This window comes from Daphnia carinata, chromosome 4 (genome assembly GCF_022539665.2).
Source record: "Daphnia carinata strain CSIRO-1 chromosome 4, CSIRO_AGI_Dcar_HiC_V3, whole genome shotgun sequence".
NCBI lineage: Eukaryota > Metazoa > Arthropoda > Branchiopoda > Diplostraca > Daphniidae > Daphnia > Daphnia carinata.
In genome coordinates this window covers 6,064,344-6,081,127 of record NC_081334.1, presented here as the reverse complement: position 1 = coordinate 6,081,127, position 16,784 = coordinate 6,064,344, and the positions used below count along the sequence as shown (strand labels likewise).

The following is a 16,784-nucleotide window of genomic DNA, read 5'->3' as shown; positions in this document are numbered from 1 at the left end:
CCTTTTTGGAGTTGCAAAAATAATTCTAGTGTGCAGAGAATTGTCAATAAAATTTTTTTTTATAAAAATATTTTTTGCAAAATTTGTTTCTTTTATTGTCTGTGTTCGTGTTCACACTTTACAGTTATAAACTTTTATTTTATTTACCTTGCTCAAGCAACCTTTATCAATTATGCCAACTTCTATAGTAAGCATTCCTTCCATTGGTTAATCGTTTATCTGGGATTTGAACCACAAACCTATAGCATTCTAGCATAGCGCGCTACCGTTGCGCCATGTCTGTCCTTACAATTAAAAGTTATGATCTTGATGCCTATGTTAAAATAAGTTCGTCATTAGGTTATTATGGAATGCCTATCATGATAATAACATATTATGGAGGGCATAATGGCAAAGCTACTGAATTGCATGCAAGATTACTTGGGTTCGATCCCCACATCAGTCAATCGAAAAACTAATAAATAAATGCAAAAAATAAATAATGTTACAAAGCATTTTATTTTCCCTCCTTCCACCCACAAATCCACCACCATACATATTCCACATAATACAACATACAATACATACATATATACACTTAAAACTAACCCGTTGGCTGCCACGCCATCTTAACTACGGTCGCTACGTCGCTATCATAGGGATAGCGACCAAGGGGGCTGGGTAGGCCGGGCTGATACGATGATGAGACCTTTACGGGAATGCACACCCCAGGTCTCATCTATCGCATCGATCAAGGGAAAGTCCCTATGGTGCATTGCCTTTGGGGCCATTCGGCCAATCTTGGGCAGTGGCGCTGCTCCACTCCATGGCAGATAGCCATGGAGCAGAACAGCGCGGCCCGTCCCTGTCAAGCTACAAAAAAAAAGGGGATAAAAGGTGGGTGGCAGCCAACGGGTTAGTTAAGAATAAACATTGCAAAACACACACAATACCAAAACGACGAGGCGAAGACGCGGCTACCACGAAGCAAAGACGAGAGGGCGGGCGAGGCGAAGAAGGGATGACCGGCGAGGCGTAGACGGGACGACGGGCGAGGCGAAGACGGGACGACGGGCGAGGCGAAGACGGGATGACCGGCGAGGCGTAGACGGGACGACGGGCGAGGCGAAGACGGGACGACAGGCGAAGCGAAGAGGGGTTGACAGGCGAGGTGAAGACGGGCGCGGAGAAGAGGAAAAAGGCTTTGTTCTGTAACGTAAATGTAAAGAAAAAGGATTACTTAGTGGGAAATATAAGATTGCTGATGTAGCCAAATGTATGAAAGCAATTTGACTTACTTCTGTTGTCCAATGGCTAGAAATACTGTAGGGCCAGCAGATAGGCAGCAGACAGCAAAGAGATGGCAGTCCTATGGTTGAATATTCAATTTATAAAACAAACAAACTATACTAGGTATGAGAAAAATTTATGAATACCAATAGAAATTGTATTGAGGTACATGTCTATGTCTGTTGGTAGGCTAAGTAGAGATTACAATTGTCGAAATGGCTGTGGTTACAGTTGGCGCTGCAGCATAAGATGAATTTGGTGCACCAGTTAGATTACAATTGACAGGCAACCATGAGCGGGTAAAGATTAGAAGAATAATATTATGGTATTCGTACCCATAGGATTTGCATTTTTGGTGACATTCCTCAACGGGAAGTATCCTTTACAAATGAAGTTTCATGAGCTTAACCTTAAAATAAAAATCCGCTAGTGAGATTCTGATAACAAAACATTAGTCTTATACCTCTCAATGAGCACCAGAATAGTTTGATGAATGCAACATAATGGGTTGTGAATAGTTTTTTGTTTTGACAGCTGACATGGTGATTACAAGACATGTAACATAAGAACCAAGCATTTTGTGGGCTTCACTTGCAAAACGCACTCTAGGACGAAAACACACAGAACCACCATTAGATTTGCTTGAATTTTCCCTTGGAATATGACATACTTCACAAAAACTTTCGAACACAGGTTTCACAACCCCCACAGTCACCAACTAAACAGTAGCACAGCAGCGTCATCTTGTTTTCCAATTAAGAACCGAAATATTCATAAAAATTGAAAATCTTGTTTTTTCGAGACGGGAACTGCACTGATGTGAACTCTTTTAACAAACTTCTTGAGCGTGAATGGCAAATATGGCCCCCCCCCCCCATATTTGTACCATTTCAATTTTATTAAACAAATGTAGCGACCAAAACCATGAACAGCATTTTTATTAAGTATAGCGATTTAACATGTTTTTGAGCCCGGATTAGTCACTGTTTTTTGTTTATTTATCCAAAAACCTACATATTTCTAGGAAAATACATAATTTGGGTTCAGAATTCAACAAGAAACTTGGTTGCACTTCACATCTAGAAATTTTGCAACTTCACACATGTCTGGATTTCAAGCTAAACATTAAGTCTGTCTGACAATACAATTTTCTTTCTTGAACAGCTGCACGCTATTTCGGCCATGTTTCACGGAAAAAATTCTCCACTGAGACAAGGGCATCGATTGTGCGTTATCGTGTGCCTATTTCAATTAACCAATCACCAGACAAGGAAAACAATTCTTCGAAGCAACTACAAAGCTACATGGCTGCCAATATATACTGCTCCTATTTGTGATAACAATGTATGAAAGGTAGTATCAGCAAATGGTTTTATTGTTGTTTTGTTTCTAACCTAACCTTAAAATGCAAACCTCCCTTTTTCTTTTGTTAGTGATGAAGATGGAATTTTCTGTCCTACTTGTTTCTGTCATAGACTGTGGGGTCCACCGTTACAAAACTCTACATCAGCAACAATCGTTTCTCACTACTCAGAACCTGCAAATGTCGTGAATGAAAAAATTTTAGTTAAAAATAATTTAAAAAATAGTTGTAACACCAAGCATTATTAAACGACTTGCCTAACTAAGGAAACCGCTGGAACCACAATGTTTGTCTCCACAATCCTGAAATGATTGAAATGACAAGCTTTGCTTTATTTCATTAATTCTAATTTTAAAAAAAGGAAAAAGCCTAACTGCATGGTTGAGCAGTTTGGCTTGATGCCTTTTTAAAAAGCAAGAAGGTAGCAATAACCATTATCTCAATGTGCCTGTCGTGCTGACTTTTAAGGACACGAGTTACCGTGAAACAAAAGAAAAATAAAATAGGTAATTCATTGATGGGTCTTGCTGTTAGATGTTTCTAGTACGTCGAGGTGGTGGTGGTGGCGATGAGGTATCCTCCTTAACAAGCTCAGGTTCGCTAGTTGTTTTCTTGCCACCACGTGTCCGTTTCGTGGCCGGCACGGCCGGAGGTTCATCCGCCATTGTTGCGGCAGATACTGCCGGGCCCTTCTTTTGTCGTGAACGTTTGGCGGCCGGTGCTTTCTCTTCCTCTTCTTTTGCAGTAGCGGCCACAGTCTCAATGCCGGGGTCGCGTTCCAGCTGGACAGAGACTTTCTTCTCGGCCGGTGAAGCCGTCTTCCGCGTCGAACGGGTGGATCTGACTGGCGAATGCACCGTTTCGGCCACGTCAAAATGAACTTTGAGTGCGCCCTTTGCGCGAGTAGATCGTCCATTTATGACGGATGTGACTCGCGATCCATCGTTCGCCTCCGGCTCATCTGGCACGTGATTGGCATGGATGTCGACAGCGTGTCCGTTGCCTTCGTGTAACATTTCTCCATCATCCAATCCAGCAACGTGTTTATTGGCTTTCGTTTCACCACGACGCCTTTTGCCTTCCGGCGCTTCCTTCTCCGGAACGGAGACACGTTTGACAGCACCTCGACGTGTTGTTTTCTTCGTCACCTCGACATGGGCTTTCATTGTTCCTCTATAATAAGACAGTAAAACACATTAGGCATAAAAACTCTTAATTCATATATATATTTCATACCTTACATGATTCGTGAGTTGATTGCTAGCATATTCTTCTGACAGAAGCTTCGGAAGAGACATTTACGATTTTCGTTTACGCTCACCATGGATGCTGATAGACTAGACATTTAAAGTTAACACACTTTGCCCAATTCCAACAGTTTTGATTCTTACTTGTAGGTTGTTATTGCACGAGAATGCAGCGACGAAGTCCGCCATCTTTTTGCTGTCGACAAAAACGATAGTCTTGGCATCACCGAGATCTTGTAAAACTTCGATCAGCTTAGCTCTCTTATCTCTTTTCGAGCACTGAAAAAAACACCTGTTCAACATCCGAACTGGTGCTACCGACAATGCCTGTTGTGAAGAATATGTAGTCTTCCATGTACGTCGCAGCCAGCGCTTGTACTTCATCTAGGAATGTAGCCGAAAACATACAAACACGACGGATTCCCTACAGAGAAACAAATAGTATTACATCAGTATAATCTCATACTCAAAAGCCATCGAGGACATACTCTCGGATGCATCGTTGGATGATTGACAATCTTTTCAACATTGGGACCGAAACCCATATCAAGCATTCGATCAGCTTCAACCAAAACTTAAAACCTGACTCCCGAGAAGTCAAATACTTCATTGTCGAAAAAATCCTTGAATCGCCCCGCGGTCGCACAAAAATATTGCACCCAGCTTGAAGATTTGACCGCTGATGGCTCGTGAGAGTTCCTCCATATATAATCACAGACTTTAAAACCGAACTGTAGGAGAATTTACATGCCTCGCCGTCAATTTGAATGGCCAATTCACGAGTGGGTGCGACAATTACAACTTCTGGCTTTTGCCCCATGGCATGAGACGCACCAGCAACACCTTGTTCTGGTGCACAATATGTTCATAACCGGTACCAAGTACGCCGCCTGCATAAAAAAACGTAAAATTTTAGATGACTTAATCAACGAATATCACGAAGGGTTTATTGAGCATCTTAGATGCAATTGGACCTTTTAGTAGTCGCAATCACAGGTGTGCCCACTCAAAATTACTTTTACTTCAACTTACCCAGTTCATACCGACCCATTCAAATAAAGTCAGTACGAGGGCATCAAGGTTTCAAAATTAGACAGCGTTAATTAGTTGGATTACCGTTTTCCGGAGCCCGTGACCGCACAAGCAATTAAACCTGGCAAGAATAACTACAACTGAAGCTTTCTGGATAGGTGTTGGTTTTATGTAGCCAGAATTCTTAATGTTTTGAAGTAGTCGTTGGTGCAGGCCGGCCTCTTCAAATGATGTTATGTATTGAAGTACATATTTTCCTGTAGCATAAAGCAAACCCAATAGATATTTTTAAAAACATAAAGTTTCGAGAAATGGCTTACATGGAGGACGACTTTATCAAAATTGTTAAAGCGTTCCCACATAGACAATGCCCTTAAACAGTTCCTTTTCATCGCATGTCACAGCTTCTGGAATGTATTGCTCATGTGGCTTTCCATCTTCCGTCAATTCACTGAAGAGATTCGGGCAGCCTTTCGAGGTGTGGTCAGCTTCGTTACACTAGGAGTAAAACAATGAACACTGGAACATAAAATATTTTTGTGAAGATATAATTGAAGTTTACATCGTAACAGTTGCTGCCACCCATGCTTCCTCCTTAAGGAAAATCCCTTGCTACATTGCCCTCTTCTTTGTTAAAAATGAGCACTAAAAATTATGTTTCTTTGTTTTTTGTTTATCTCATGGCAGGTACGACTTCCACCACCGCCGCGACCCTCTTGTGGACATTCTCCTTCGAGAAATGTCCCCCTTTCCCATACTATAAAAAGTACCAAGAAGTTAAATTCGAACACGTTTCGATATTTTCATCTTACTTTGTGACGTCAACGGACCACTACCGCCGTCCCCACCAGCTTGTGGACACTCTGGCAAAATGTCCTTCACACTGTTAAACAAAACCATAGTTTAAAGTAATCTCACTAGGAATACAAGAAAACACTTACCTTGTGACCCTGGACAGAAAAAATGTAGATCAGAATGAAACAAATAAGATTATATAGAGGTCAAGAAGTAAAATCTAGCGAGGACGGTCTATCTAGCGAGTAAAGGTAGACAGCAGAGTACACGCGTTAAGCCCATGGCCTACTATAATACATGTATTATGGTAGGCCATGGTTAAGCCAATCTAAAAATATGCCTGAAAAAAAAACTGTCCGATGAGCCACGGTTTAAGGCGCCTCTTGTGGACGCAAAAGTCATTACGAGAAATTTTATCCGCCACAAACTAAATGTTTTTAAACATTTAAAGTACTTATCCAAATGAAAATTTAACTTGAGAAAATTAATATTAGAAAATGAAAAGAAAAAAAACATTTCTTACAATGGAATCATAATTTTGCATTACGGAATGACGATATGATAGGAATGTGGTAAACGTATGCTTACGCTACAGGTAACTAAAAAAACTACCAACTATGTCAAATTTTCGAAATTAATAACCAGCTTTTCTAATATGGCAGCAGAGACCTAGAGAAGTGATCATAGCGAAGGCTTCTATGATTCCAACAGCAGCTAGCACTGTTGGTGAATTTTCAAGGATGGTCGATACCTTTGTTTTGATGACCGAAACGCAGCCCTGTAGAATGCAAAAATTTGTCAACCTGTATCAGCCTGCAACAATAGGAGTTAATCAAGCAAAGAGACTTACCTTTAAACAAGCCTGAAAAAAAATCCTGTAAGTTAAGTTGCATTGTCTTCAGATTTACAGCAAAAGTGGAATTGTTATTGGCCTTTGTCCAGTCCTTATAACCATCGACACCACAGCACTTAAAACCCAGTTGAAACAATTTGGCCCTCTCCTCGTTTTTAGCCAGATCTGTAAAAAAGCTTTTGACGACGCCTTCGCTCTCTGAAATGATCTCTGTGGTATGACTATCAACTACGATGGCTGCTGCCACGTCCAATGCCAAGGCAGCGATCATCAAGCAGACGAACTGTTATAAAGGCAAAATTAAGTCCAATGAATTTTTTTTCCTCTAATTTTGAATTAATCAAAAAAATAAATTTGAAATTAACTTTTGAAAGGGCTATTGTGCCTTTTTAAAGTTGCAAAAATAATCTAGTGTGCAGAGAATTGTCAATAAAATTTTTTAAATAAAGGTTTAAATAAAGGTTAAAAAAAGCTAAATAAAAAAAATTTATAAATGTAATGTGCGAAAACAGACAATGAAAGAAACAAATTTTGGAAAAAATATTTCATAAAAAAAAATTTTATTGTGAGTAATATAAAGTCATTATTGGTTGTTGCGCTGTGAAAATAATACACAATAACGTCTTTATGTTACTAAAACATATTAATTTTCTCAAGTTAAATTTTCATTTGGATAAGTACTTTAAATGTTTAAAAACATTTAGTTTGTGGCGGATAAAATTTCTCGTAATGACTTTTGCGTCCACAAGAGGCGCCTTAAACCGTGGCTCATCGGACAGTTTTTTTTTCAGGCATATTTTTAGATTGGCTTAACCATGGCCTACCATAATACATGTATTATAGTAGGCCATGGGCTTAACGCGTGTACTCTGCTGTCTACCTTTACTCGCTAGATAGACCGTCCTCGCTAGATTTTACTTCTTGACCTCTATATAATCTTATTTGTTTCATTCTGATCTACATTTTTTCTGTCCAGGGTCACAAGGTAAGTGTTTTCTTGTATTCCTAGTGAGATTACTTTAAACTATGGTTTTGTTTAACAGTGTGAAGGACATTTTGCCAGAGTGTCCACAAGCTGGTGGGGACGGCGGTAGTGGTCCGTTGACGTCACAAAGTAAGATGAAAATATCGAAACGTGTTCGAATTTAACTTCTTGGTACTTTTTATAGTATGGGAAAGGGGGACATTTCTCGAAGGAGAATGTCCACAAGAGGGTCGCGGCGGTGGTGGAAGTCGTACCTGCCATGAGATAAACAAAAAACAAAGAAACATAATTTTTAGTGCTCATTTTTAACAAAGAAGAGGGCAATGTAGCAAGGGATTTTCCTTAAGGAGGAAGCATGGGTGGCAGCAACTGTTACGATGTAAACTTCAATTATATCTTCACAAAAATATTTTATGTTCCAGTGTTCATTGTTTTACTCCTAGTGTAACGAAGCTGACCACACCTCGAAAGGCTGCCCGAATCTCTTCAGTGAATTGACGGAAGATGGAAAGCCACATGAGCAATACATTCCAGAAGCTGTGACATGCGATGAAAAGGAACTGTTTAAGGGCATTGTCTATGTGGGAACGCTTTAACAATTTTGATAAAGTCGTCCTCCATGTAAGCCATTTCTCGAAACTTTATGTTTTTAAAAATATCTATTGGGTTTGCTTTATGCTACAGGAAAATATGTACTTCAATACATAACATCATTTGAAGAGGCCGGCCTGCACCAACGACTACTTCAAAACATTAAGAATTCTGGCTACATAAAACCAACACCTATCCAGAAAGCTTCAGTTGTAGTTATTCTTGCCAGGTTTAATTGCTTGTGCGGTCACGGGCTCCGGAAAACGGTAATCCAACTAATTAACGCTGTCTAATTTTGAAACCTTGATGCCCTCGTACTGACTTTATTTGAATGGGTCGGTATGAACTGGGTAAGTTGAAGTAAAAGTAATTTTGAGTGGGCACACCTGTGATTGCGACTACTAAAAGGTCCAATTGCATCTAAGATGCTCAATAAACCCTTCGTGATATTCGTTGATTAAGTCATCTAAAATTTTACGTTTTTTTATGCAGGCGGCGTACTTGGTACCGGTTATGAACATATTGTGCACCAGAACAAGGTGTTGCTGGTGCGTCTCATGCCATGGGGCAAAAGCCAGAAGTTGTAATTGTCGCACCCACTCGTGAATTGGCCATTCAAATTGACGGCGAGGCATGTAAATTCTCCTACAGTTCGGTTTTAAAGTCTGTGATTATATATGGAGGAACTCTCACGAGCCATCAGCGGTCAAATCTTCAAGCTGGGTGCAATATTTTTGTGCGACCGCGGGGCGATTCAAGGATTTTTTCGACAATGAAGTATTTGACTTCTCGGGAGTCAGGTTTTAAGTTTTGGTTGAAGCTGATCGAATGCTTGATATGGGTTTCGGTCCCAATGTTGAAAAGATTGTCAATCATCCAACGATGCATCCGAGAGTATGTCCTCGATGGCTTTTGAGTATGAGATTATACTGATGTAATACTATTTGTTTCTCTGTAGGGAATCCGTCGTGTTTGTATGTTTTCGGCTACATTCCTAGATGAAGTACAAGCGCTGGCTGCGACGTACATGGAAGACTACATATTCTTCACAACAGGCATTGTCGGTAGCACCAGTTCGGATGTTGAACAGGTGTTTTTTTCAGTGCTCGAAAAGAGATAAGAGAGCTAAGCTGATCGAAGTTTTACAAGATCTCGGTGATGCCAAGACTATCGTTTTTGTCGACAGCAAAAAGATGGCGGACTTCGTCGCTGCATTCTCGTGCAATAACAACCTACAAGTAAGAATCAAAACTGTTGGAATTGGGCAAAGTGTGTTAACTTTAAATGTCTAGTCTATCAGCATCCATGGTGAGCGTAAACGAAAATCGTAAATGTCTCTTCCGAAGCTTCTGTCAGAAGAATATGCTAGCAATCAACTCACGAATCATGTAAGGTATGAAATATATATATGAATTAAGAGTTTTTATGCCTAATGTGTTTTACTGTCTTATTATAGAGGAACAATGAAAGCCCATGTCGAGGTGACGAAGAAAACAACACGTCGAGGTGCTGTCAAACGTGTCTCCGTTCCGGAGAAGGAAGCGCCGGAAGGCAAAAGGCGTCGTGGTGAAACGAAAGCCAATAAACACGTTGCTGGATTGGATGATGGAGAAATGTTACACGAAGGCAACGGACACGCTGTCGACATCCATGCCAATCACGTGCCAGATGAGCCGGAGGCGAACGATGGATCGCGAGTCACATCCGTCATAAATGGACGATCTACTCGCGCAAAGGGCGCACTCAAAGTTCATTTTGACGTGGCCGAAACGGTGCATTCGCCAGTCAGATCCACCCGTTCGACGCGGAAGACGGCTTCACCGGCCGAGAAGAAAGTCTCTGTCCAGCTGGAACGCGACCCCGGCATTGAGACTGTGGCCGCTACTGCAAAAGCAGAGGAAGAGAAAGCACCGGCCGCCAAACGTTCACGACAAAAGAAGGGCCCGGCAGTATCTGCCGCAACAATGGCGGATGAACCTCCGGCCGTGCCGGCCACGAAACGGACACGTGGTGGCAAGAAAACAACTAGCGAACCTGAGCTTGTTAAGGAGGATACCTCATCGCCACCACCACCACCTCGACGTACTAGAAACATCTAACAGCAAGACCCATCAATGAATTACCTATTTTATTTTTCTTTTGTTTCACGGTAACTCGTGTCCTTAAAAGTCAGCACGACAGGCACATTGAGATAATGGTTATTGCTACCTTCTTGCTTTTTTAAAAAGGCATCAAGCCAAACTGCTCAACCATGCAGTTAGGCTTTTTCCTTTTTTTAAAATTAGAATTAATGAAATAAAGCAAAGCTTGTCATTTCAATCATTTCAGGATTGTGGAGACAAACATTGTGGTTCCAGCGGTTTCCTTAGTTAGGCAAGTCGTTTAATAATGCTTGGTGTTACAACTATTTTTTAAATTATTTTTAACTAAAATTTTTTCATTCACGACATTTGCAGGTTCTGAGTAGTGAGAAACGATTGTTGCTGATGTAGAGTTTTGTAACGGTGGACCCCACAGTCTATGACAGAAACAAGTAGGACAGAAAATTCCATCTTCATCACTAACAAAAGAAAAAGGGAGGTTTGCATTTTAAGGTTAGGTTAGAAACAAAACAACAATAAAACCATTTGCTGATACTACCTTTCATACATTGTTATCACAAATAGGAGCAGTATATATTGGCAGCCATGTAGCTTTGTAGTTGCTTCGAAGAATTGTTTTCCTTGTCTGGTGATTAGTTAATTGAAATAGGCACACGATAACGCACAATCGATGCCCTTGTCTCAGTGGAGAATTTTTTCCGTGAAACATGGCCGAAATAGCGTGCAGCTGTTCAAGAAAGAAAATTGTATTGTCAGACAGACTTAATGTTTAGCTTGAAATCCAGACATGTGTGAAGTTGCAAAATTTCTAGATGTGAAGTGCAACCAAGTTTCTTGTTGAATTCTGAACCCAAATTATGTATTTTCCTAGAAATATGTAGGTTTTTGGATAAATAAACAAAAAACAGTGACTAATCCGGGCTCAAAAACATGTTAAATCGCTATACTTAATAAAAATGCTGTTCATGGTTTTGGTCGCTACATTTGTTTAATAAAATTGAAATGGTACAAATATGGGGGGGGGGGGGGCCATATTTGCCATTCACGCTCAAGAAGTTTGTTAAAAGAGTTCACATCAGTGCAGTTCCCGTCTCGAAAAAACAAGATTTTCAATTTTTATGAATATTTCGGTTCTTAATTGGAAAACAAGATGACGCTGCTGTGCTACTGTTTAGTTGGTGACTGTGGGGGTTGTGAAACCTGTGTTCGAAAGTTTTTGTGAAGTATGTCATATTCCAAGGGAAAATTCAAGCAAATCTAATGGTGGTTCTGTGTGTTTTCGTCCTAGAGTGCGTTTTGCAAGTGAAGCCCACAAAATGCTTGGTTCTTATGTTACATGTCTTGTAATCACCATGTCAGCTGTCAAAACAAAAAACTATTCACAACCCATTATGTTGCATTCATCAAACTATTCTGGTGCTCATTGAGAGGTATAAGACTAATGTTTTGTTATCAGAATCTCACTAGCGGATTTTTATTTTAAGGTTAAGCTCATGAAACTTCATTTGTAAAGGATACTTCCCGTTGAGGAATGTCACCAAAAATGCAAATCCTATGGGTACGAATACCATAATATTATTCTTCTAATCTTTACCCGCTCATGGTTGCCTGTCAATTGTAATCTAACTGGTGCACCAAATTCATCTTATGCTGCAGCGCCAACTGTAACCACAGCCATTTCGACAATTGTAATCTCTACTTAGCCTACCAACAGACATAGACATGTACCTCAATACAATTTCTATTGGTATTCATAAATTTTTCTCATACCTAGTATAGTTTGTTTGTTTTATAAATTGAATATTCAACCATAGGACTGCCATCTCTTTGCTGTCTGCTGCCTATCTGCTGGCCCTACAGTATTTCTAGCCATTGGACAACAGAAGTAAGTCAAATTGCTTTCATACATTTGGCTACATCAGCAATCTTATATTTCCCACTAAGTAATCCTTTTTCTTTACATTTACGTTACAGAACAAAGCCTTTTTCCTCTTCTCCGCGCCCGTCTTCACCTCGCCTGTCAACCCCTCTTCGCTTCGCCTGTCGTCCCGTCTTCGCCTCGCCCGTCGTCCCGTCTACGCCTCGCCGGTCATCCCGTTTTCGCCTCGCCCGTCGTCCCGTCTTCGCCTCGCCCGTCGTCCCGTCTACGCCTCGCCGGTCATCCCTTCTTCGCCTCGCCCGCCCTCTCGTCTTTGCTTCGTGGTAGCCGCGTCTTCGCCTCGTCGTTTTGGTATTGTGTGTGTTTTGCAATGTTTATTCTTAACTAACCCGTTGGCTGCCACCCACCTTTTATCCCCTTTTTTTTTGTAGCTTGACAGGGACGGGCCGCGCTGTTCTGCTCCATGGCTATCTGCCATGGAGTGGAGCAGCGCCACTGCCCAAGATTGGCCGAATGGCCCCAAAGGCAATGCACCATAGGGACTTTCCCTTGATCGATGCGATAGATGAGACCTGGGGTGTGCATTCCCGTAAAGGTCTCATCATCGTATCAGCCCGGCCTACCCAGCCCCCTTGGTCGCTATCCCTATGATAGCGACGTAGCGACCGTAGTTAAGATGGCGTGGCAGCCAACGGGTTAGTTTTAAGTGTATATATGTATGTATTGTATGTTGTATTATGTGGAATATGTATGGTGGTGGATTTGTGGGTGGAAGGAGGGAAAATAAAATGCTTTGTAACATTATTTATTTTTTGCATTTATTTATTAGTTTTTCGATTGACTGATGTGGGGATCGAACCCAAGTAATCTTGCATGCAATTCAGTAGCTTTGCCATTATGCCCTCCATAATATGTTATTATCATGATAGGCATTCCATAATAACCTAATGACGAACTTATTTTAACATAGGCATCAAGATCATAACTTTTAATTGTAAGGACAGACATGGCGCAACGGTAGCGCGCTATGCTAGAATGCTATAGGTTTGTGGTTCAAATCCCAGATAAACGATTAACCAATGGAAGGAATGCTTACTATAGAAGTTGGCATAATTGATAAAGGTTGCTTGAGCAAGGTAAATAAAATAAAAGTTTATAACTGTAAAGTGTGAACACGAACACAGACAATAAAAGAAACAAATTTTGCAAAAAATATTTTTATAAAAAAAATTTTATTGACAATTCTCTGCACACTAGAATTATTTTTGCAACTCCAAAAAGGCATAATAGCCCTTTCAAAAGTTGCCGTCAACCCAGGCAGGGGGAGACACTGCCTTGTTGACCCACCGGGGAGATTACCCGGTGATTGGCTAAGAGAAGCCGGAAGAAGAGCCGAAGATTTGGAACATTTTTACTGGAGCGATTAACCTTTAGTTCGGATTTGTGGATAGCCACGTCGCCCTCCGTGAACACATCATCGGACTAAGCGGACCCCCACGTCCCCTTTCCGGCCAGAGCCCTCCAAACCTCGGTATATGTTATTTTTATATATACCGTACAGTAGGGGCATGACCCCCTACGGGCTTATTACGAGTCAAGGGGAAACGGGGCTACGGAAAGGAAGGGAGCCCAGATATGCACTTCAATTTTTAAATAATTAATACCGTAATACGCGGGAATACACAGGCGACTGATGGAGGGAAATTCAATTCCGTACTTCAAATTATTATAACTTTTCGTTATCACATCCCAACCAGAAACCTTCGCAGGTCCACTATTGCTATTAATCTAAATTAAGAAAATAAAACATAGATAAGCATAAGACGTTCTTATTGATATCGCTTACTTGGTACATAAATTCATCATCTGCCATATTCCTGTAGATTCCTGGCAGGAGCTTCTAAAAGGCTATGCAGTTGCAAATGATCACCATAGCCAAAACTTGAATACGAAAGTTTGGAAGAACCCTTCGTGTTGGACACAGAGATCTTCCATGGGCTTTCCGGTTGGACGTTCCATACACCATAAAAAACAAATAGGTTACATAGTTGGTTGTTTTGATCACTAAACGTTAGGTAAACAATGTACCTGGTCTCGGCAATCTTGAAAACAATTTCCATTATAACATCATATCACCTGATTTTATGGAAAAAGAATTTCGTAGGCGACAGTTCAGAATACAAATGGTTGCACTCAAATCTATTGACAGGTGAGGATTAAGGAATGTCGCCTTAGGGAATGCAAACCGCGATTTTCAAAACTATTAAATGCTTGTTAGCCGTTGAATGATTGCTGGCTGACGCAGACAATCGTTTGGGACATGACTAATGAACTGCTTCGTGTATAAAGCTCCTTTTTTTTTAGTCCTCTCCAGGATGAAGTAAATTCCAACATGTTCTACACAAGTATCAGCACTTAGCGATACACCAATTAAAACAATTAAAAAATTTGAAATAGTACCACCTTTTTATGTTTTTGACTCCATGATTCATCTTCGTTGCAATTGTGAAGGCAAGACAACTGACCTATGGTGATTTATTCATCACACTTGCCATAACCGTTTTTCCCAATGTATCAGCTTTTCTGCCAACAGTAGTTTACTAATACAACACTGACAATTAAAATTAGAAAACTAAACAAACTCAGCAGAAAAACATTACCAGGGAGTAACATCTTGCATGTTGACGAAGAATCCTCAGTTTATCATGTACATGGCAGAATATCCACATTGCCTGGATGGCGCAATCCTTTGCGTAATCACACAAATAGTAACTAAAACATATTGAATTGAAACAAAATTTTAATGAAGTTTTACCCAACAGCCAGCTGCACCTCTGAATTCCAAAACTATGTCTACACATTCATATCAAGCTTTTCCAGCATCTCACCTTTGGCATTTGTTTAAATCATTCCTTCAAAAATTTTAAATAAATGTAAATAAAGTTAACATTGATATTTATGTGACGTCGGAGTACTATTTGGCTGTCAAGCATTCCATACAAGATAGGCATTTTGAAGAATCAGTGGCAGCAATCAAGTGCTACAATTTGAATATGGGCTAGGTATTATAGGCACTGAGGGCTCTCAATCCCTAAACTGAACCTTGCTCACTGATGTGACAATCTATAAAAGGATTTAAATCTTAATTAATGAGACATGCAGGATACTGTATAAAAATATAGTAAAGATGGTACCAAATGCTGAGTTACTAGAAATTTTGCCTGGGAAATCTCCAACTGACCATGTGAAACTTAAGTCAGCTGTACTGCATTTGCAAATCCAGTGTTCAAGTAACCATATACAATCCATGTCTGAAGGAATGAATGAGAAAATTAAATAGGAATCTGGCCGCTAGATGACCATAGCTGTAAAAAAGAAATAAAAGGCCAAAATTTTTTTTTGGGGGGGTTAAACGGATTGCCATGTTCTTTAACCATCAAAAGTTGCTATTTATATCTTTAGTTTTGTTTGTTTGTTTGTTTTTTTTTCCTGAAATTTCTAACGCAAAAACAAGCTCACTGCTTACCGGGGTGCACAACAGGTTAGCTGACAGTAGAACATAAGAGGGTTCTCTAGAAGTCCGCAATGAACGCCACGACTAGTGCTGCCCCTATCTGCATTTATTATCACGTCGTATTCAGCCACCTATGGGGCGTTTTCTAAAGTTTAATTCGATGGATTTATTGTATTTTTTTATTCCTTGATTATGTGACAGCCAGAATGACATTTTATCGATTACTTATATAGTACATGATGATAAAAAGTTATAAAACACAGGCCTGCCCTGGATTTCGTGTTTTTTAAAAAACGAACAATCCATCGTATTGAACTTTAGAAAACGCCCCATAGGTGGCTGAATGTCTTTTTTTTAGGAAAGTGACAACTGGAAAACGTGGGACTGCACTGCGGTATTTACCTGCAGGGCCATATTAAATCGAAATTCCTGTCGAAATATGATGTATGTATGATGTATGTATGATATAAGGGCATGGCTCTGCAGATAAATACGTAATGTTCTATATAATTTTGTCTAAGTCGCGATTATCATTTCTTACCTTCTCTTTCTGCCTACAAACAGCTGCATATTTTCTCCAGACTGAATTCCACTATATGTCTTCTGTCAAATTAAAAACGAGAAGAGTATGGAGATTAAATCAGGCCACATGTAACACCAATATGATATGAAAATAATTGGTGTTTAAATCTCTGAAATAGAAATAAGTGTGGAAATGTAAGAGATCTAGAATATGTTCTGCAACGAATAACCTATGTTTACTCTTAACTTATCCTACGACTTCTAAATCATGTACAACGATTTCAGTAAGCATTATTCAATTCTCATACTTACGGCATTTAGCTATTGGCTGTCTGATGTGTTTTCCTGTTCAAACACCATTGAAGCAATACGTCGGAAGTACAGTAGAGCTGTTCGGTGTCCTGGAACTGTTAGGTGCTGTACGTTGTAATTCACAATACACACCATCTTCTTTCATTGTTGGTTCTGTAAACAATGATATGTAACGTTATTGAATTATTAATAAATGAATGAAGATCAACTAAAACTCACAGATGGCTGGACTGATCTTCGATCAGAGTATTGGATGGATCGTTGGAATCCTTATTGGCGCCGGCCCCACATTTGCTGATTTGGAAAAATACAAATAAAAG

At 40.1% G+C, this 16,784-nt stretch overlaps 1 protein-coding gene and 5 long non-coding RNA genes across 10 annotated transcripts; 2 read left to right on the top strand and 4 right to left on the bottom strand.

The window, feature by feature from the left end:
• Positions 1-546: 546 nt before the first annotated feature.
• On the bottom strand, positions 547-1,959 carry LOC130687726 (uncharacterized). Its single transcript, XR_009000236.2, has 5 exons — positions 1,733-1,959; positions 1,605-1,678; positions 1,416-1,506; positions 1,278-1,348; positions 547-1,188 (listed from the first exon to the last, which is right to left on the bottom strand). It is a non-coding gene; the product is annotated as an uncharacterized LOC130687726 (long non-coding RNA).
• Positions 1,960-2,888: 929 nt separating this feature from the next.
• Positions 2,889-6,004, bottom strand: LOC130687280 (uncharacterized). 3 transcript variants are annotated; one of them, XR_009000089.2, is made up of 10 exons: positions 5,853-6,004; positions 5,724-5,794; positions 5,474-5,668; positions 5,232-5,409; positions 4,996-5,168; positions 4,368-4,769; positions 4,024-4,303; positions 3,869-3,969; positions 3,065-3,805; positions 2,889-2,934 (listed from the first exon to the last, which is right to left on the bottom strand). It is a non-coding gene; the product is annotated as an uncharacterized LOC130687280 (long non-coding RNA). The 3 variants fall into 3 exon arrangements; XR_009420812.1 differs by having other exon boundaries at positions 3,874-3,969; XR_009000090.1 differs by having other exon boundaries at positions 3,180-3,805; positions 3,874-3,969.
• A 1,447-nt stretch (positions 6,005-7,451) lies between these two features.
• LOC130687308 (uncharacterized) lies at positions 7,452-10,509 on the top strand. Of its 3 annotated transcripts, XR_009420815.1 has the most exons (10): positions 7,452-7,544; positions 7,603-7,673; positions 7,729-7,923; positions 7,988-8,165; positions 8,229-8,401; positions 8,628-9,029; positions 9,094-9,373; positions 9,428-9,523; positions 9,592-10,217; positions 10,464-10,509. XR_009420815.1 is itself a non-coding variant. In XM_059494918.1 (9 exons), the coding sequence occupies exons 7-9, from the start codon at positions 9,294-9,296 to the stop codon at positions 10,232-10,234; spliced, it is 819 nt and encodes a 272-aa protein (XP_059350901.1). In that variant the 5' UTR covers positions 7,452-7,544; positions 7,603-7,673; positions 7,729-7,923; positions 7,988-8,165; positions 8,229-8,401; positions 8,628-9,029; positions 9,094-9,293; the 3' UTR covers positions 10,235-10,503. The 3 variants fall into 3 exon arrangements, 1 of the variants encoding a protein (XP_059350901.1); XR_009000104.2 differs by having other exon boundaries at positions 9,428-9,528; positions 9,592-10,503; XM_059494918.1 differs by having other exon boundaries at positions 9,592-10,503.
• Positions 10,510-11,334: 825 nt separating this feature from the next.
• Positions 11,335-12,853, top strand: LOC130687292 (uncharacterized). The gene is made up of 5 exons (XR_009000092.1): positions 11,335-11,667; positions 11,722-11,795; positions 11,894-11,984; positions 12,052-12,122; positions 12,212-12,853. It is a non-coding gene; the product is annotated as an uncharacterized LOC130687292 (long non-coding RNA).
• A 1,362-nt stretch (positions 12,854-14,215) lies between these two features.
• On the bottom strand, positions 14,216-15,470 carry LOC132087906 (uncharacterized). The gene is made up of 5 exons (XR_009420872.1): positions 15,092-15,470; positions 14,932-15,028; positions 14,777-14,863; positions 14,580-14,716; positions 14,216-14,513 (listed from the first exon to the last, which is right to left on the bottom strand). It is a non-coding gene; the product is annotated as an uncharacterized LOC132087906 (long non-coding RNA).
• A 659-nt stretch (positions 15,471-16,129) lies between these two features.
• On the bottom strand, positions 16,130-16,770 carry LOC132087940 (uncharacterized). The gene is made up of 3 exons (XR_009420910.1): positions 16,684-16,770; positions 16,465-16,617; positions 16,130-16,233 (listed from the first exon to the last, which is right to left on the bottom strand). It is a non-coding gene; the product is annotated as an uncharacterized LOC132087940 (long non-coding RNA).
• Between the last annotated feature and the right edge of the window lie 14 nt (positions 16,771-16,784).

What these genes read in the sequence shown, in the direction of transcription:
- LOC130687308 (XM_059494918.1), top strand. Translation starts at nt 9,294, where the DNA reads ATGCCAAGACTATCGTTTTTGTCGACAGCAAAAAGATGGCGGACTTCG. An exon ending in CGTGCAATAACAACCTACAA is followed by an intron (nt 9,374 to 9,427) that starts GTAAGAATCAAA and finishes TTAAATGTCTAG; the next exon opens with TCTATCAGCATCCATGGTGA. An exon ending in GCAATCAACTCACGAATCAT is followed by an intron (nt 9,524 to 9,591) that starts GTAAGGTATGAA and finishes GTCTTATTATAG; the next exon opens with AGGAACAATGAAAGCCCATG.